General features: G+C 36.2%; 1 protein-coding gene across 4 annotated transcripts in view; it reads right to left on the reverse strand.

Moving 5' to 3' along the window:
* The window catches only part of LOC129757732 (uncharacterized), a 327,981-nt gene that overhangs the window by 104,575 nt on the left and 201,834 nt on the right, over positions 1–21,572 (reverse strand). For all 4 annotated transcript variants that reach the window (XM_055755020.1, XM_055755019.1, XM_055755021.1 and 1 more), the window contains exon 3: positions 9,455–10,086. In XM_055755020.1, coding sequence (XP_055610995.1) covers positions 9,455–10,086 — 632 coding nt within the window. The remainder of the gene's footprint in view (positions 1–9,454; positions 10,087–21,572) is intronic.

Here is a 21,572-nt window from a genome sequence, read left to right on the forward strand (position 1 = left end):
GTTTGATTATTCCAACTTTTTTTTCGTTTTTCTGAACACGTTACATATTTTTCTTCATATGAAAAAAACAATGTATTCTTCATTTTTAAGTTTTGAAATTCATCTGGCCAGAAAGAAACAAGTGCATAATTGTTATTTTCGAGAAAACACAATCTGCCTAACCTACCTGCCTAATATACCTGCGATTATTCATATATTTTCGAAGTGATATTGGTTTTCGTTCAATGAAAATGGTGAGGAAATACATACAATCTTTTAAAACTTATCCATTTGAATAGATAAAATTGCACCAAATGGCTGCAAAATGTCTTATGCCACAGGAATCTCTCATATTCTCTATGAGTTTTGTATGACTAAATTTTCAAAAATAACAATAATAATGGTTCCGGAAGCTATCAAGCTTTTCCAGAGAAATAATTCCATACATGTCGGGAATTCCCGGGAATGTAACTATGATTCCCGGGAATCGGGAATTCCCGAATTTTTCAAATTCCCGGGAAATCCCGGGACGGACACTCTACTTAAGGAGGCCCCCTAGAGTAAGCAGTGAAAGATTTCTCCCGCATTTTGTGGGCTGAGAATATCAGAATCTTGGTATTGAATTTCAAAATTTCGACCCAAAAATGATGTCAATCGATTTCGAAAAAAAATAAGAAGAATATGAGGCAAAACACCTCAAAATTTTTTTGTCTAATCACGTCAGTCAGGATATTCTGTACAGAACAGGAAAAATAAAAAAAGCATCTCCTCAGTTTCATTACATACAAACGTCTTGCATAATAATAATGTTTATTATTACGTTAACTTTCAAAGTAATGGTTACTGCACTAAAAAAGTAGCTAAATTCGCCAAAACTGGCTCACAGCGTCAAGAGTCTTTTAAGGAAGTTTTATGATAGCCATTTCAGAATTTTACCCGAGCAGTATCCGGGTTAATATCGGGTATTTTTATAACATTTCACTTTTCGAGCATTATTATTGAAATTTCCGTTGGTTTATAATATCTTAACTCTTTCTCTGTCTATATTGAAAATAAAATCTTTAAAAAAAATTGTAGTTGTTTAAATTGGACCAGTCGACAGTTCGAGATTCTTTATTGAATTTACATCCCAATTTCTGTCTAACACTTGAAATTCGTATTGAAACATTTTCAACTGAGTTAACCAAACTTTCATCATCTACTGAATTAAATATCCTGAATACAGCATTTAATTTTCCAAATGATCATTCTCAAATTATCATAAATATCATTGAGTGATTCTCTTAACATGAATATTTCTAAGTTTTTAATCTTATCTTTATCCAGATTCAATTCATTGAGATTTTCAAGTCTTGTGTTGTTTCTCTAGTTAATGAAGTTCAGTTTCATGGTTTTTCTGAATTTTGAGAATTCAGGATTTTTGTTAAAGGTACTAAACTCATTTGGATTCCTTATTTGACTTTTTCTATGATAACTGATTCTGTGTTTTAAACATTTCATCTCAATTCTGAATATTTTTTATTGATCATTTTTGCTCTAACACCCCTTTGACTTTGAAGGCATCGAATGAAACTGTTTTCATATTTAGAACTAGCTGACCAGGCAAACTTCGTTAAGCCTTTGAATTTCGCAAAAATAATGAACATGTAAATAAGCAGAAAATAGGTAGATAATTATTTACGCTCATGAAACTGGATTGTTACCTTCAAACGGAGTGAATCGACGCAGTTTTTTGACTATTTTCGTAATACTTTTGTCATATTATGGTTGTGCCTACCTCCAGGGGCAAAAATCTTCGAAGAAGATTGACTTCCAACAAAACTGGAAAGCGAATATCTTCTGGCATAAAGTTAAAAATCTATTTTCTTCCGTTTTACATTTTTTTTTCATTTACAGAGGATCCTTGATACCGATATGTTCAATTTCTATTAACCCTAAGATAAGTGCCAAAAAATGTTTTGTTGAAATGTGTCGTCATTTTAAGCAGTTTTGATCAACTGTCTTTCCTTTTTCGCCAAAACCATGTTTGAAATTTTCTTTATCGTATAGGTACCAAACCTGTAGAAATGGCACAACACTTTTCATGGTATGAAATTTCGCGATTTTTTTATATGCTGCAAATATATAAATGTCAACAAATTTTCATATACCATTCTGTTTTTCGTTATCTTTCATGCATTTGATATGTTCTCAATATTAGATAATCTCCTCTTAATTTTTGAAATCATCTTTTTTATATCGACTTTAACTTTATCATATTTATCGAGAAATGGATGCTTAAGCACTGAACAAAGAAAATTAGAACATTCAATATATGTGTATGTGCATAGAATTTTTATTCACAGCAATTTCAAATCAAACGGTTATGAAATCTTTTTTTACTTTGAGATCTTGAATTCAAAATCGGAAATGAAATTCAAAAAAGTCATTGCAAATCTAATTCAGATTTCATTATCTCTGTTTTGGATCTTGAATCATATTTTCGTCGAGACTAAAATTTTTATTTTCAAGCTTCTTGTATTTGAAGATGTTATTGAACCAATTATCTGTTCTTGATTTCTGATACTGAGTGTTAGATCAAATTATGAATTTTATTTTTACAAAGTCAACCCTATTTATATCCTTAATTTTGTTTAGTTTTTTAGCACCTTAGTATGAAAGGAAGAAGTGAACTTCGGATATGAATATGAATCGAAAACTCTGGATGATTTCTAAAGCTTTGATAATTTAGAGTCCGGCCGGCACTAGTTTACAAAATTTAAAAAAATCGTGAACTTGATTAACTGACCAACATCTTCAATGTAAAATCGGGCGCTGAATCCGAAAATAAAATTCAAAAAAATCTCAGTAGAACCGTTTTTGAGTTATGCTCCAAATATTAAATTTCGAAAAAATTAAAAAAGTTCTTGTACTTAGATTAAAATATCTCGGACGGCATAACAGTAATTTGAAATCCCTCTTTTGCATATTGAAAGTGAATAAGTTTTCTATCGATCATCTCAACACTTTTTTTGTGTTTGACCAACAGTATTGCTGATATTAGTGACTTTATGAGAAAAAAAATCTAACATTTCCTTGGTTTTCTGATGAAATTCACATAGAATTACAAAGTTAATATCATTCTATTCTCGAACTAACTCATTACATTCTTGACGTTTACAAAAACCAAGTAAATCAATTTATGGTCGTCTTTTTCTATTAATTAAAAAATATACGTTCTCTTGATGTCATATCATAAATATGAACAGAAGATTCTGTAATGGAATATTTCATTGTTATCTGTTCAGTTGTTTTGGATATGTCAAAACTTCCACAGTCATACGTAGAATATTATTTTTCTTGAATAATATGACAGTCTTTCATTTTACCGGAAAATAAACAAAACAAAATAACGGAGTAAATAAAAAAGATCAGAATTTTTCCCGCGCGTATCCTGGTCAGGCAAATTTATTCTATCTTAAAACCTAACAATATCCGGGCATTCGATTTCAAAATTGTCAATCAAAAATCCGGGCAATACCAGGCAAATTTGGGCTAAATTCAGAAACTACTCAAAAAAAAAAAAAAATAAAACGAAAAGCACTTTACTAAATTTTTTTCTTCGAAACGCATCAGAAATTTTGGAAGATGCCTTAGAAGAATCCGACAATTTTGAATCGTATTTAAAGCATCCAGAAACCGTGCATGGTTATTATGTTGAAAATTGCTCAACAAATTTCGTTTTAGTACGCAAAATTAAAAAAAAAATTAACTTAATAAGAGATTTTTTTTATTAGGCAAATGAAATGACTAAATACGTAAAATTCGGGTTTTTTTTTATCAAAATCCGGACAACCGGGCTGGACGACTTGACCGGGCCCTTTAAATTTTGTTTTATCAATTACCCGGTCAAGTCCGGGTAAAACCGGGCAATCCGGCTAGCTTTGGGTAAATTAGCTTAAAACATGTTAAAGTTGCCTTGATGTTGAAGAAAAAATGACAATTTTCGAAAATAAGTATACTCCATGCCGGCTTATTGCGTTCTTTTTTTTTCACCCCATATACGGAAGGTGAACCATTACATCCAAGTATCCATTTTACTGGTGCCACGTGAAAAGTACACTTGCAATGAAAATTGGCGCCAAAACTTCCTATAGAGAGATGGATGCACATCAGTAAGCCTTGATTGCTTTTGGCGCCTTCCTACTCTGGGTGATTCCAATGAAAAAAAAATTAAATCGGGTGCCATGACTTTCATTTGATACGAATAAAAACTTAAAATTAATTTTCAAATTCCACAAAAACATTTTCGAAATTATCTCTCCGTTGTGTTATTCTTCGCGTGAAGACGAACACAACAAAAAAAATTGCATGCAAATCGGATGATCCAGTGAAGAGTTTTGCGTGTTCGCACATTTCTGTATGGGCTGTCTCTCTCCCTGTTTTATATATATAGATTACAATTTGATAAGTTTTTTTTATTTAATGAGAATCATATTCATAAACTTCTTATGAAAACGTTTTTTCTCGTTCATTGATATTACATTGAAATTCACATTAGGTGCAATTTCTACTTTGGCTTTGATTGTAAGTTTGATTCTCTTTTTTTTATTGAATTCATATTTTGTTTCTCAAAACTTGATTTGAAATTATGATTTAGATTTGAGACACTAAATTGTGGTTCTGGATACAACCTGATATAAGTCTGGAATTTTTAAACTCTTTCATCTGTATCTCTATTGAATTTGAATTTAATTATTTTGTTTATTTTTTTGAAGTTTGTATTCTCTGTTTAAAATTTTCATAATTCCCAAATTTCAATAGTTGAATATTTCTCGATGGAGCACAAACCAGACGATCAATGATGAAATGAAAAATATTTAAAATAGCTATCCGATCATTATTCTAAATCAGTGAATGATAAGAGCATTAAAATAAATTGAGAGTTTATTTTGGCATTTTGCAGCTCAAATCAGAGCTTTCATCTATATATATAAAAAGCAATTATCTGTATGTTTGTTTGTTTGTTTGTTTGTTTGTCCTCTATAGACTCAGCCGTCTTAAGAGCTAGAGCTCTGAAATTTTGCATGGATACTCATTAGGTCCAGGAAGGATGAAAAATGTTTTCAGATTTTTGGATGACCCCTTCTGAAAGGGGTCGTCCATACAAGACAAATAATGTTTTCGCGATATTGACGTTATTTTTTGTCGGATTGTGTTGAAAATTTGCACATGAGTGTTTTAAAATACAAGTAATTGATTCCACGTGTGAAATTTTGTGTAAGGGGTCAGCCAAAGGGGTCAGCCAAAGGGGTCGTCCATATTAACTGTCAGCTGTTTTTGTGATATTGACGTTGTTATACATCCTATTAAGATGAAAATTGGTACACGATAGTTTTGAGTGACGTGCAATCGATTCGAGGTATCAAATTTAGTGTAGGGGGGCGGCAAAAGGGGTCGTCCATACTACACAAATACTGTTTTAGTTATAATGACGTTTTTATGCATCGGATCGGGATGAAACTTTGCACATGGGAGCTATGAGGGACAAACAATTGATTTAACTTATCCTAATTAAAATCAGGGGTCGGCCAAAGGGGTCGTCCATACTAACTATTTACTGTTAATGCGATATTGTCGTTATTGTACATCGGATTCAGATGAAAATTGGTACACGAGAGTTTTGAGGGACGGGCAATCGATTTCATGTGTGAAAAAAAATTAGTGTAAGGGGCCGGCAAAGGAGGTCTTCATATTAACTTTTCAACATTTTTGCAATATCGTCGTTATCATACATCGGATTGGGAAGAAAATTTACACACGGTAGTTTTCAGGGACGGGCAATTGATTTCCGATGTCAAATGTTTTGCCAGGGTTCGACGAAAGGGGTCGTCCATATTAATTAATTTTTCACTGTTTCTAGGAATTTTAGACGTTATTATGCAAGGGATTGTTTTGAAAATTCGCTCACGGGAGTTTTGAGGGACCAGCAATCGATTTCCGATATCAAAGATTGTATAAAAGACCACCGAAAGAGGTTTATCTTTTTGGCAATAATTGCGTTGTTATGCATCTATCCAGTCGAAATTTATACACGGGGTTTTTTTGGCACGGTCAATTAATTCCTGATTTCAAATTTAGTAGCAGACAGAAAAATTGATCGTCCAATATTTTCGCAAGTTAGTTAACAATGAAATCGGAAGTGCATCTGGAAAACGCTTGACTTTCATACAAACTGTTCATGACATATTCCAAGTTGAAAGCGAAACGGAGTTCGTATGGGATCAGCTAGTTTTTGATAAAATCTTAAACTGATTAGTTAACAATTTTTATTTGAAAATACCACAATTCATTTTCTACGCAGATAACATAGTTCCTTGAAAACAGTACACTGAACTCATCTTCAGTTCTTCTACACGTTTAAAATGTTTTGTATTCTCTGGGATAGAATTTTAAAAAAAATTGAATCAGAGGGCCCCCCGAGAAAAATTGCCCCGGGCCCCCCGATGGCTTAATCCGGCTCTGGTTCTAAATTAAAATTTTTTTTATCTGAAGTAAAATATGAATTTTGAATGACGAATCATATTTTGAGTTTTTAATGGATCGTCATTTTGAAGTTTTGAATTCTGCGAAAGAATTAAGCTTAAGAACTTCGGATATGAATATGAATCGAAAACTCTGGATGATTTCTAAAGCTTTGATAATTTAGAGTCCGGCCGGCACTAGTTTACAAAATTTAAAAAAATCGTGAACTTGATTAACTGACCAACATCTTCAATGTAAAATCGGGCGCTGAATCCGAAAATAAAATTCAAAAAAATCTCAGTAGAACCGTTTTTGAGTTATGCTCCAAATATTAAATTTCGAAAAAATTAAAAAAGTTCTTGTACTTAGATTAAAATATCTCGGACGGCATAACAGTAATTTGAAATCCCTCTTTTGCATATTGAAAGTGAATAAGTTTTCTATCGATCATCTCAACACTTTTTTTGTGTTTGACCAACAGTATTGCTGATATTAGTGACTTTATGAGAAAAAAAATTATAAAAAACGCATATTTTTAGAGAAAATTTTGTTTCAACGAAAGTTTTAGACTCGATGGTAGCATTTAAAAAATCTGATTTTCTTTTGCACTTGAATGTCAATTCAACACAAAGATTTTAAGTAGTTATTTATCAAAATTGGTTGAAAATTGAAGAAGTTATGGCTACTTTACCATAACTGAAATTCTTGTAGTTTTTAATAATTTAACGAACCGCAGTACACTTATCATAGTATAGGAAGAATGAAAGATGATAAATCTCACTCGCTTCAAGTCAAAATTATTTAATAGCTTACCAGAAGGTCACATGCCAAGTTTCGGGAACATCTGACCATAGGGAGGGGTTGCTTAAGTCTCAAACGTTGATAAAATTTTGAGGTATTTTGCCCGCAAGGAACGAAAAATACTGGTTTTTCATCAATAACTTTTTTCATCACTAGCTGATTTTTTTTTTTATGGTTGATTTTCTTAAAGCCTAAGTTGAGACAAATATTTCACCCGAAGACTGTAACTCGATTGGATTTGAAACAGAAAATTTATTGCGGTTCAAAGACCGCAAATGTTGTTCAACACGCAATGAGTACTTTTTACTCATTGCTTTTTATACGACAATTTTCGACCAAAATACAATCTTTGAACCGCAATAACTTTTCTGTTTCAAATCAAATCGAGTTACAGGCTTCGGGTGAAATATTTGTCTCAACTTAGGCTTAAAATCAACCATGAAAAACAATCAGCTAGTGATGAAAAAAGTTATTGATGAAAAACCAGTATTTTTCGTTCCTTCCGGGCAAAATACCTCAAAATTTTATTAACGTTTGAGACTTAAGAAACCCCTCCCTATGGTCAGATCTTCCTGAAACTTGGCATGTGACCTTCTGGTGAGCTAATAAATAATTTTGCCTTAGAGCAAGTGAGATTAATCATGTTTCATTCTTCCTATACTATGATAAGTGTACTGCGGTTCGTTAAATTATTAAAAACTACAAAAATTTCAGTTATGGTAAAGTAGCCATAACTTTTTCAATTTTCAACCGATTTTGTTAAATAACCACTTGAAATCTTTGTGTTGAGTTGACATTCAAGCGCAAAAGAAAATCAGATTTTTTAAATGCTACCATCGAGTCTAAAACTTTCGTTGAAACAAAACTTTCTCTAAAAATATGCGTTTTTTATAATTTTTTTTCTCATAAAGTCACTAATATCAGCAATACTGTTGGTCAAACGCAAAAAAAGTGTTGAGATGATCGATAGAAAACTTATTCACTTTCAATATGCAAAAGAGGGATTTCAAATTACTGTTATGCAGTCCGAGATATTTTAATCTAAGTACAAGAACTTTTTTAATTTTTTCGAAATTTAATATTTGGAGCATAACTCAAAAACGGTTCTACTGCGATTTTTTTGAATTTCATTTTCGGATTCAGCGCCCGATTTCACATTGGAAATGACCTTCAGTTTACTGAGTTCAAAAATGATGTAAACTAGTGCGGGCATTTCATTTTGGTGATAACTACATTCTTAGGATTCGGATTAGAAAAATTTGACAGCGTTGTGTTGGTTATGAAAAGGTCTACCTTGCCTTTTTTTTTCAGATGTGTAATTTTTAGTGATTTTTTAAATTTACTATTAAAAAGAACACGGTAAAAATATTTTTGCACAATCACTTCGGAAATCTTTAATTATCGACTACAAAACTCATGAACTGTTGATTTTTTCTAAACTTTTTTTGCCTAAATAGATAAGAAGTATAAGGAGACTCACTAGAACGCTCACATTGTTCGATCATACGAGTAGTTTTTAAAACACACACGTTTGTAACTGCTCGGATTCTAAATAATGTGTTTTTTTTTACAATCGGAAAATTATAATTTTAATTCATATCAGTAAAAAAAATAATGCAAAAATTTATGAATAAAATGCAAAACAAAAATTGTATAACAATTTCAAAACACTTTTTCAAGTATTTTCTAATGATGATGCAAACTGAAAATCAAGAATAATACAATTTAGATTTTGATAATAGGGAACCAGAATCCTTAAATGAGTTCAATCTATTGAAATTTAGTATCCAAAATGAATTTCTATTATCAAGTGAGAAAATTTTAGAAACCTGTAGCAGAATTCTGAACCTGGGATTAGCTTTTGAGCTTTGGTATCAGTTCTGAGTGAAGATTGTTCATCTTGTATAACCTTATCCAATCATCAAAATTGGAATTAGAAGAAATTAAAATTTGAGTGAGAGTAGAACACCTGGTTTGCTTTTCCTGGACTCTCATGGGGGGGGTTTAACCCCCATAAACCCCCCCCCCCCCCCGTTCCTACGGCCATGCTGTATGTGCAATAAGAAACATCCCGCGGAGTGATTAGCGCTGAGAAATATCATCCGCCATGATAAATCTTCGATAGAAAAAAGTGGTAAAAACGTGCAAATGCATAACTGCTTCAACTTACCTAGCAAATGAGCCCGGAACATAATGACATCACGCAGCGACACTTCTTCGTTTCGATAGAGAATCTGGAACACACGTGAGGCGCCACAATCATCGATGATGGAAGCGCTAGAGCCGGCGATTCCGGAAGTCGTCGAGGGGGATCCACTAGCGGTTCCCGATGCGGACGCCGTCGTCGTCGTCGTCGTTGTTGGTCCTCCTGCTCCTCCTAGGCTACCGTTTGTGCTCCCGATGATTTCGACGCTGCTGTTGATCCCACCATGGCCACCACCCCCAGTCGTTGTCGTCGTTGATGAGGAGTTGGTGGAATTGGGGGTGTTTGCGCTACTGGAAATCGACCCGGGAGCATTGTTGTTACCGGCACCATTCATTAGCAGCTGAGGATCGCCACCCCCACTTCGGCCAGAACAGCTAGCCCCGCCAGATCCGGTTGAGGCCGCTGCCACTGAGCTGCTGCTGGCACTGTTGGCTCCCGCTAAGCTGGTCCCTAGACCGGAAGAGCCACCACCACCGGAACAACCGGAAGCCGCAGCCGAAGGCACTCCGGTGGTCGTTGATGCATCCGGCAGACAGGTTTCCACCTGAACTGGCAGCCGAGGTGAAACTCGCAGCGAGCATCGCACTTGGTACAATCTGCAAAAAAAGGAGATTGGAACAGATGTCATAAAATGTCACAGGTTATTATTGAACAACCGGTGCTGCACCAGTTTTAGGTGTGGAAAACCGCAAACGGGTTCCTGTGGGAGAGCGGTTTGCGGGGAAGAGAAAAAGAAAACGATTTCGATTCGGGTTATGCCAGCTACCCACCTAGTTTAGAGGAAATGAGATATGAAATGAGTTGGTACGTACGATTATGTTTTATGTTCTAGATTTCATACCAGCCATGTGGTTTAGAAATGTGACCTGAATTCCTTAGATTGCTTTTGTGAAACCACATTGATTACGGGATGTATCTACAACAGAGGACAACTTATCGTAGAATCACAAGAGTAAGGTAATTATTTTTATTATTGCCTACATTTCTAAAAATGTGACAGAGTAGATTTTGGTTTCAAACTGATTTGATTATATGATGGCTTTTTCATTTCACAGTGCCAATCGAACTTTATGTTACTATGTTTTGTTCACTACATACCCGTGCGAGCCAGTTGAAATATTGGGCACTGACAAGGACAAAGGGTAAAAATTGTGTTTTAAATTTAAAATTTAAACAAGATTATGTTTTCAGTAAACACAAATTCAGAATCATTAAACAAAGACGAGGCTTGTGACATAGCTCAGTTGGCAAGTCAGTTGCTTCCTGAGCCGACGTCCGTGAGTTCGAGCCAAAAAGTGAACATCGATCACAGTTTTTCAATGACTGTCCTCCAACATTATTTACAGAGTATTCCGTCTCACGACATAACTTGACGAAAAAAATTCCTAAAAACCAATCGGTCCATGGCAACCGTTCTCCAATTTCTCGGGCACCCCACGTTCGCCAGATCACGCTCCACTTGATCTAACCACCTCGCTCGTTGCGCCCCGCTCGTTTTGTTCCTAACGGATTCGTAGCGAACACCTGTTTAGCAGGACAGTCGTCCGGCATTCTCGCAACATGTCCCGCCCAGCGTATCCGGCCAGCTTTCACCACCTTCTGGATACTGGGTTCGCCGTAGAGTCGCGCGAGCTCGTGGTTCATCCTTCGCCTCCACACTCCGTTCTCCTGTACGCCGCCAAAGATGGTTCTTAACACTCGTCGCTCAAATACCCCTAGTTTACGCAGGTCACATCGAGCAATATCCATGCCTCGTGCCCGTAGAGAACAACCGGTCTAATGAGCGTCATATACAGGTTACACTTCGTGCGAGGGCTAAGTCTTCTCGACCGCAGTTGCTTGTGCAGTCCATAGTAGGCACGACTTCCGCTGATAATTCGCCTCCGGATCTCACGGCTGGTGTCATTGTCTGCGGTCACCAGTGAGCCGAGATAGCCAAAGTCCTCGACTATCTCCAGCTCGTCGCCGTCGATCGTGACCTTGTTATTACTGGAAAAGCGGGTTCGGTCGGTCTCGGATCCGCAGGCCAGCATGTACTTCGTCTTGGACGTATTAATCATCAACCCAAATCTTCCTGCTTTGCGTTTCAGTTTTCTTCCACCGCCCCAGATGATCTGCCGACTATATCAATATCATCGGCAAAGCAGATAAGTTGACTGGATCTGTTGAAAATCGTGCCCCACATTTCGCCCACCGCTTGTCGAATAACACCTTCTAGCGCCACGTTGAACATCATGCAGGATAGACCATCACCTTATCGAAGCCCCCAGCGCGATTCGAATGAACTCGACAATTCACCCGAAATTCGCACACAGCACTGCGTTCCATCCATCGTCGCCTTGATCAGTCTGATCAGCTTCCCGGAAAAGCCGTTCTCGTCCATGATTTTCCATAGCTCGTTACGGTCGATCGTGTCGTATGCGGATTTGAAGTCAATGAATAGATGGTGCGTAGGGACTTGGTGTTCCCGGCATTTTTGGAGGATTTGCCGTAGTGTGAATATCTGGTCCGTCGTTGACCGTCCCTCCATGAAGCGCAAAACTAAGCGCAAGTGTTACCTAGTAATGAGTCATTCAAGCCCACTCTCAAACAACAATTTTTTGCTAGTTCCATAGTTCGTGAGCTGTATAACCGGTATTGAGGCAATGGTGAAGATGATTTCTGATGAAGGTCCAAACCTATGAAATACCCTATTTCAAACAAATTCCTGCGTTTGAATCCTATGTCATGTCTGCTCGTGGCAAGGTCCCCAGTATATTAAAGTAGTTATTTATTTGCTGGTTGTTTTGTATAAAATATAATGATTTGCCAAAATTCTGCTCCTGTGGAAAAAAAAAACAATTTTCAAAACGAAAACTTTGGTTTTCGCTGTTTTTAAAAGCCTAAAAAGAGTAATCTTGTTTGTAAAATCAGCTAGTAGTAAATAAATAATCAAGAGAAGGAGATATGAACCGATGCCAAGGGTGCAATTTTTTTTTTTAAATAAACATTTATATTTCATTCGAAGGCTCATTTGCTGTGGAGCCTAAGGAGCCGAATTATGTTTTATGTTTTCCAGACGGGAATCCTTTTCCTGGTAAACGGTTCGGTTGAGACTGCATCCTAGGTGTTCCATCTTGCCATAGAAAGGTATCCTCGATCAGGTGATGTTTTGTAGTGGGAAACCATCGTCGAAACTCGTAGATCAAAGCTTCAGCAATCGTACAACCGCAAGCAAACAAGATAGGATAGAAGTAGGAAAGTTAGAGAAAAGGATGAATCAATAGGAATTAACTTTTTGATAATATAGATGCTGTTGTTCTGGAGAAGAAGACATTATATTTCTGAATAATCTTGAATCACAACCTTATTGCCTTGGGAATGCTCTTCACAATTGAATGTTGCTTGACTTTATAAAATCATACAGCAGCTTCATGAACTCAAGGTCCTGTCGGGACAAAACATCCCGAATTGGAGTTTCAGCTATTTTCCCGTTATTTTGAAGGGCAGCTAAAAACTCCACTCTAGTATCCACATGCTGCGGGCACACCCATACGACATGGTCGATGTCATCATAAGAGTTTCCACAACCGCAAATGTTTGTGTCTGACATATTGATACGAAAATGATGCGCATTGGATCTGTAATGGTATGACTTAATCCGAGACATAACACGTATAAAATCTCTAGTTAAATTAAGTCCCTTGAACCAAGCTTCCGTTTTTACTTTAGGGTGAACTGAGTAAAGAAACCTTCCTTTTACACTTTCGTCCCATGAACTCTGCCATTCTCTCATAGCAATTTGATGAGCAATTGGAAAATACTCATGATATGCGATAAAACGTCTAGAAATGGTACCATGTATTGCTCCTTTTTTGGCCATCTCATCGGCAAGTTCGTTCCCTGGAATTGAACAATGCGCGGGAACCCATACTAGCGTGATCTTAAATAGCTTTAAACCTAGTGTAGTCAGCCTTTTCCGTATTTCTAGAACAAAATACGCTTGATGATTCTTAGAATTGATGTTCTTGATGGATTCGATTGAACTGAGACTGTCAGTGAAAATAAAAAAGTGATTCGCAGGCAATTCTTCGATAAGTTCCAGAGCTCTATTGATTGCAGCTAACTCTGCAACATATACTGAAGCTGGTTCTGCAAGTTTGTGGAATTCATTACACCTGGCATTCACTATCCCGAATCCGATGCCTCCGTCTATACTTGAGCCATCAGTATAGAACATGAATCGTGGATCGATTTGTCTGTATTTATTACTAAACAGACCGGGTACGATTAATGGTTTCATTTGATCAGGAATGTCACTTATTTCATTCTTCAAATGAAACGTGGTCTCTATTCGTGGCAGTGGCATCAATGTGGTCAGGATAATCGATTGGTGATACGTTTAATAACAAAAATCGGTCATACACTCTCGTAAATCTTGTTTGCTGTTTTAATCTAAGCAATTTTTCGAAATTGTCGATGATTGAAATGTTTCTAACTTTTGAACGAATCAGAAACCTTAAGGAAAGCTTGAGAAATCGACATTTCAAAGGAAGTACTCCTGCCAATATTTCCAAACTTTGCACATGCGTTGAATGCATACTGCCAAGAGATATACGCAGACATCTGTATTGAATCCTCTCCAGTTTAGTTATATGCGTTTCAGCAGCATCTTTGAAGCAAAAACTACCATATTCTATAACTGACAAACGAATCAAAGATTCTGGATGAGCTCCCCACCATGTCCCAGTTATAGTTCTTAAGAAGTTTATTCTTGGTTGACATTTCTGTTTTAAGTAATCAACATGTGTTCTCCATTTGCATTTGGAGTCGAAGTAGACTCCCAGATATTTGTGAGTGAAAGCTTGAGTCACAACCTCGCCCAACAGAGAAAGATTAAGTGAAGAAGGTTTATGTTTTCGAGAAAAAAACTACTAGTTTGGTTTTTTCTATGCCCAGTTGCAATGCCCAATCAGATAGACAATTCAGAGTGTCTTGAAGGGGCGTTTGCATATTACTTGATCCGATTATTGAAACAACAGCATCGTCAGCTAGCTGCAATAGTTTACAAGATCCTTTGAGGCAATCGTCGATGTTATTGATGTAGATATTGTAGAGGAAAGGGCTAAGGCATGAACCCTGTGGAACACCCATGTAACTAATTCGGCTTATATTTGATGTTCCACAGTTAAAGTGCATACACTTTTCCGAAAGTAAATTAGTTAAAAAGTGTTGAGTCTTGGAGAGAGACCACATCGATTCAGCTTCTCAGAAAGAACAGAAATTGCAGCATTGTCAAATGCGCCTTTGATATCCAAGAAAACCGATGCCATTTCTTTTTTGCTTTCGAATGCTATCTGTGCCTCTGTTGTCAATAAACCTAGACAATCTAGAGTACCTTTACCTCTACGAAACCCGAATTGGGTGGGTGAAAGGAGATTATTGTTTTCAGCCCAGGCATTTAATCTATTCAAGATCATTTTCTCCATAAGCTTCCTTAAACAAGAGAGCATTGATATTGGTCGGTAAGAGTTGTGATCCGTTGCAGGTTTACCAGGTTTTTGAATCGCGATCATTTTTACTTGCCTCCATTCCGTAGGAACGAGGTTTTGTTCTAGAAGCTTGTTAAATAATTTCAATAAGCGTCTCTTGGCGATATCTGGCAAATTTTTTAGTAAACTGAATTTAATACCATCTAGTCCAGGAGAGCTATTATTGCACGAGAGCAATGCTATTGAAAATTCAATAATGGAAAACTCTGGAAATCCTACATCATCAACTGAATCAAACAATCTCATGCTCGGTTGGACTGAGTCTGGGCAAACCTTTTTTACAAAGTGATGTGCCCACCTCTCCGAATGCTCATCTACATTATTTGAAGGTGGAACATGATTCCGTAAGTTCCTTGCCGTTCTCCACAGCGTGCTCATTGCTGTATCTATCGTCAAACCTTCAACAAAATGTCTCCAATAACCCTGTTTTTTATTTTATTTATCATAAATGGAAGATGCGAGGAAAGTATACTCATCGAACGGCACCATCTCTCCTAATCCATTCAATCGCTCCGAAATTAATTCCATGTATTTCTTCCAATCGATGTTACGTGTTAGATCATGCGCTGTCTTAGTTGGACTGTCCCGTTGAGTTTGTTTATGGATTATGACCAGAATTGGTAAATGGTCACTACCATGAGGATCTTGTAAAACTTCCCAGGTACAATCCAGAGCTAAGGAAGTCGAGCAGAGAGAAAGATCTATTCGGCTAGCTCTATTAGGAGGTTTCGGTATTCTCGTTATCTCACCAGTGTTCAAGATTGTCATACGATAAGTGTCGCAAATATCATAAATTAGGTAAGCTCTAGCATCATCCACTGCTTCTCCCCACTCTGTGCCATGAGAATTAAAATCCCCTAGAAGAAGTCTTGGTTCGGGCAGTGATTCAACAACATCAGAAAACTGTTTCTTAGTAATGCTTGCACTGGGACTAATGTAAACGGAAGCTATGCAGAAATCATCACCTCTGATTTTCACTTGACACGCAACAACTTCTAAACCGGAAATAATTGGAACCTGAACCTTATAAAAGGTATGTTGGATTTTTAAACCAATCAATACACCTCTGTATGAATCTGCTCTATCAAACCTAACGATGTTAAACCCTCGAATGTTCACATTTGTCTCACGAGAAAGCCATGTTTCTGAGAGAGCAAACGCGTCGCAGTCAAGGTTTGCAATGAGATATTGGAATGAGTCGCAACGGGGCATAAAACTCCTGCAATTTCATTGAAGAATTTTTATTCCCGGTTTGAAGTTTCTACGATTATGCATTGAAATCAATTATCTCGCTCAAAAGTGGCCACTTTGAAGCGATACACGTGCACATTGTTTGCACTAAAGGGAACAGGTGTTTGATAATTCTAGTAATAGAATCTGGAAGGTCAAAAAATTGCGATATCAATTCGATCAAAGACGAAAGAGTTATGAGCTCTGGAGAATTTGGAGATTCTTCGAGGGGTATTGGATTAGGGATGGAAGGGATGGATTGTGAAAATTTTGATGAGGTTTTTTGAAACTTTGGAGAAGGAAAATCAGGAGTGGGAAATTCTTTGTTGTAGCGAGGATGGTTGTTAGTTGGAGGAATAGGTTGGTTAGATGGAAGTCTGTTGGTCTTATTTTCAACATTTCGAGTAATCTTTTTGGAAACCACATTTAGAGGTATTTTTTTCCTCTTGAGAGCTCGTTTCCTTTCCTGAAAAATGAAGTTGTCCCCTATTGAGTCAGCGCTATCTACTTCCTCGCCTGAATCATCGGTTAAAATCTCGTACCGGTTTTGCTCGGCGGCTTTTACAATATCTGCAAACGATCGCTTGGAACGTTTCATCAAACTTTGTCTAAGCTTAGAGGATCGTTCCAAATATTTGGGACATTGCACCAGAACATGCTGATTTCCTCCACAGTGAAGACACTTTTCGGTTAATTGATCGCATTGTTCTTCCTTATGAAGATCACCGCACTTGGAGCATTTGGTGTTATTATTACAATGGCTCGCTGTATGTCCTAGCTGTTGACAGTTTGAGCAGCTCATTACTTTCGGACGAAACAAACGCACTGGTAAGCGCAATTTTCCGACCATAATAAAATCTGGCAGAGCTGAACCTTTGAAGGTCAAGCGGAATGATGATGAAGGTGTAAAGGTTCTTTTTCCCCCTTCCCAATTTACTGTTTGCAATTGTCGGCATTCAATGATATCAATAGATGGAAGCCCTGGTTTTCGAAAGAATCCCTTAACACCTGAAAGATCTTCCATGCTAAGGGAATCTTCTGTCACTACTCCGTCAATTTCAACAATATGAGCAGGGATCCATACACGATAAAGAGATGTAAACAAAATGTCCATAACAATGCTGTTTGCACTCTTGGCATTGTTAACGACGACGACTATTTTGTTGTTATGAATTCGGCGAATTGTTTCTATACCCGTGTGATGTTTATCTAAGTCTTTAGCAATTTGCATACGGTTCAGCATGTTTCCTGCTTTTGGACGAAAGTAAACAACATATTTATTATCCTCGCCAAGAGGATACTGACGGATGCGCGGGGCTATATTGTTGCTGCGTTCTACAGACGGAGGTAGATTTTCGTTGGACGATGTTTGACCTAAAGGACCCATAAGGTTTTGATTCGCTTTTGGATAAGCTCCCGTAGAAATAGATACTTGTGAGGCACCTTTTTCTACAAGCTGTGGTCCTGCAAAAAGCAATGGTGAACGAGCATTCCTATCATTACGGTTTCTTTTCCGGCTTTTCACCGGGATGAAGCAACCGTTGACAGAGTCGGAAGATTCAGGAAGATCCGGACCCTCTTCATCGCTGGCTGGAGCTGATGAAGGAGCTGAAAAATCAACATCTTCAAGCTCCTTCCCTTCAACATCCATATTAGGCCAACCGGCGAAAATATCCGCCAGCTCGCAATCAAAAAATTAATACCAATTGATAAAGCGGGAAACAAAGAAAAAAGAAAAACAGGGAAACAGGAAATGAAACGCTTACTTACGATTGCAACGATTACCTTCAACTTTGACCCCGCACCTGCCTTGTCCTCGAGTTGAATTCGGTTCGGATGGATCGTACACACACTTCGCTCTCGGATTGGATTCGGGAAGGTCTTTTCCGCTGCCCACTCGTGGGAGCCGCAGGTCCGACGGCCTTACTTACAGGGAACCAGAACCAGTTGGGAGTCGGATGTTTCGAACCACGTTGATTCCTGGGTTGCCCGGTTATAAATCGGGCTAATCACCTTGGCTTGCCCCAAGCGGCACCGACGGCTCACAAAACCGGATGGTTTGAGCTGCTCGGGAACTAGTATTTTCCGATACTTTTTCAATTACGTATGATTTTTCAACGTTTTTACTTCTCGTTAATGGGGAGAAAAAATCGGACGAAAATTAGAGACGTGATGTCAATTCAACGCAAGCCTACTAAGTGCAAGGGTGCAATTGAGATACAGAGAAATTTATTGCTCATTTTATGATTTTGAAGAAGCTGAATTAAAAGGCTGCTGGAAGCTGAATAGAAGATCATTAAGACTTGTTTTTGAACTTGATAGGAACTAAAATTGTGAGTTGCATAGAACGTTGAACATATAAATGATGGGGCTGAGTAAGCTTTTTTACCAGTTTTATGGATCTTTTGGTTGCTTGGGTCTGATGTCTGTGTACGTTTAGTATCCAAGATAATGAGTTGAAAAACTGAGTGAAATCTCGAGTAATCATAAAAAAACGATCCGATAAAGTTCAGTTTTTGACTTTTTGACGCCTCAAATCCCATAGCTAAGGTTTCCTAGCTGCCCGGTTTTATCCGAGTTTGCCCGGATATTTAATATTTTTTTTTTACAAAAGTCTGGTTTTTAGTTAAAATAGTCCGGATTTATCCGGCCTATTTGAATGCTGAAAAAATTTTGATAAGCTTACCCATAGAGGATTGTCCGAGGGACAAAGTTCGACCAATGTTCGAATAAGAGTTTACATTTCACATTTATTCACATTCAAAAAACGGCGAACCGAACGTAGAACCATCAGTAGTTCCTTTGAATGTATGTAGAAAAGTCCTGGTAGGGAAAATTCTCCCAGTTCGCTTTTCCCAAAAATGCCTTCCTGCCTTCGAAGTTCGAACACAGAATTCGCCCAACGGGAATGCTTTTGCAATAATAATCACTCGTGGGAAAATGTTTTCCGTTCCGTTCCGAGAGCGTCGATTTTACGGGCCAGTGAATCTGTGCGCACATCCACTACACCGGAATGTATGTAAGCATATTAACTAGTGTAGTACTAAAAGGGAGTATCGATTTAATCCTAGTCACAATCTTCAATTCTTCAGATCTGCACAAGAGCCCAAAAAAAATACTTAAAAATGTTTCCCTCTTGATTTCACGGTTTCTTGAAATGGAGGCATTTTTAACCGTCTTCTAAATTAATAGTCCTAAATAAATAGGTATGTTAAAAAATATTTTTAACTGTGTTTCGATGCAGTAGCAAAGCGACTCTGGGTGTTGCTCCATGCTGCAATTTTAAATCGTACCAAATTGCCATACAACACCTTTGAAGCTTCTCGTGAGGAGGCCAATCAGCCACCCACTACTTCATATTTGATTGGAATGTGCGACCCAAGAGGTTATTGTGAAATGTGCGTGAATATTCTTCGCTCTATTGAATTGGAGCAATCATTCACGGGTGAATAAACCCGTGCTTCGGAATGCTTCAAGGGCCATCAAATTTGGGAATCAAGAAAGTTTTTTGAGTTCCAGCTTTTCAAAATAACTTTATTAAATTGACTTTCTATATGTAAGGGAGGTGGCGAAAATTACTTTAAGAACTTCCAAAACAGACCATTTACATTTTGTTCATTGGCCCAAAACCTTTTCTGAACAAAATTTAATTAAACGGGAATAACTATAATGAAAAACGGAAATGGCTGAACTGACAGAAAAACGAAAAAAAGTCAAAAAACAACAAAAACGACCATTTGCGACTTAAAAAAAAAAATGTTTAAAATTAGAAAAAGACGAAAATGACAAAAATGACAAAAATGACAAAAATGACAAAAATGACAAAAATGACAAAAATGACAAAAATGACAAAAATGACAAAAATGACAAAAATGACAAAAATGACAAAAATGACAAAAATGACAAAAATGACAAAAATGACAAAAATGACAAAAATGACAAAAATGACAAAAATGACAAAAATGACAAAAATGACAAAAATGACAAAAATGACAAAAATGACAAAAAATGACAAAATTGACAAAAATGACAAAAATGACAAAAATGACGAAAATGACAAAATTGACAAAAATGACAAAAATGACAAAAATGACAAAAATGACAAAAATGACAAAAATGACAAAAATGACAAAAATGACAAAAATGACAAAAATGACAAAAATGACAAAAATGACAAAAATGACAAAAATGACAAAAATGACAAAAATGACAAAAATGACAAAAATGACAAAAATGACAAAAATGACAAAAATGACAAAAATGACAAAAATGACAAAAATGACAAAAATGACAAAAATGACAAAAATGACAAAAATGACAAAAATGACAAAAATGACAAAAATGACAAAAATGACAAAAATGACAAAAATGACAAAAATGACAAAAATGACAAAAATGACAAAAATGACAAAAATGACAAAAATGACAAAAATGACAAAAATGACAAAAATGACAAAAATGACAAAAATGACAAAAATGACAAAAATGACAAAAATGACAAAAATGACAAAAATGACAAAAATGACAAAAATGACAAAAATGACAAAAATGACAAAAATGACAAAAATGACAAAAATGACAAAAATGACAAAAATGACAAAAATGACAAAAATGACAAAAATGACAAAAATGACAAAAATGACAAAAATGACAAAAATGACAAAAATGACAAAAATGACAAAAATGACAAAAATGACAAAAATGACAAAAATGACAAAAATGACAAAAATGACAAAAATGACATAAATGACAAAAATGACATAAATTACAAAAATGAGAAAAATGACAAAAATGACAAAAATGACAAAAATGAAAAAAATGACAAAAATGACAAAAATGACAAAAATGACAAAAATGACAAAAATGACAAAAATGACAAAAATGACAAAAATGACAAAAATGACAAAAATGACAAAAATGACAAAAATGACAAAAATGACAAAAATGACAAAAATGACAAAAATGACAAAAATGACAAAAATGACAAAAATGACAAAAATGACAAAAATGACAAAAATGACAAATATGACAAATATGACAAAAATGACAAAAATGACAAAAATGACAAAAATGATAAAAATGATAAAAATGATAAAAATGACATAATCAGAAAAAAGCTAAAAGTTTAATTTTGCTATAAAATTTGAATTTTTATATATTACTAGCTGACCCGGTAAACTTCGTTTTACCTTCTTATGTAATCGTAATAAATGTTTGGTTTAATCTACACGTCCTTAATTTTATCGTGCTCGCGAATCGATTCTTATGGAAATCGTAAGAAATAAAGTTGAATTTGTATTGGGACCACCTTCCATAAAAAG

The sequence above is a fragment of the Uranotaenia lowii genome, chromosome 3 (genome assembly GCF_029784155.1).
Source record: "Uranotaenia lowii strain MFRU-FL chromosome 3, ASM2978415v1, whole genome shotgun sequence".
Lineage (NCBI taxonomy): Eukaryota > Metazoa > Arthropoda > Insecta > Diptera > Culicidae > Uranotaenia > Uranotaenia lowii.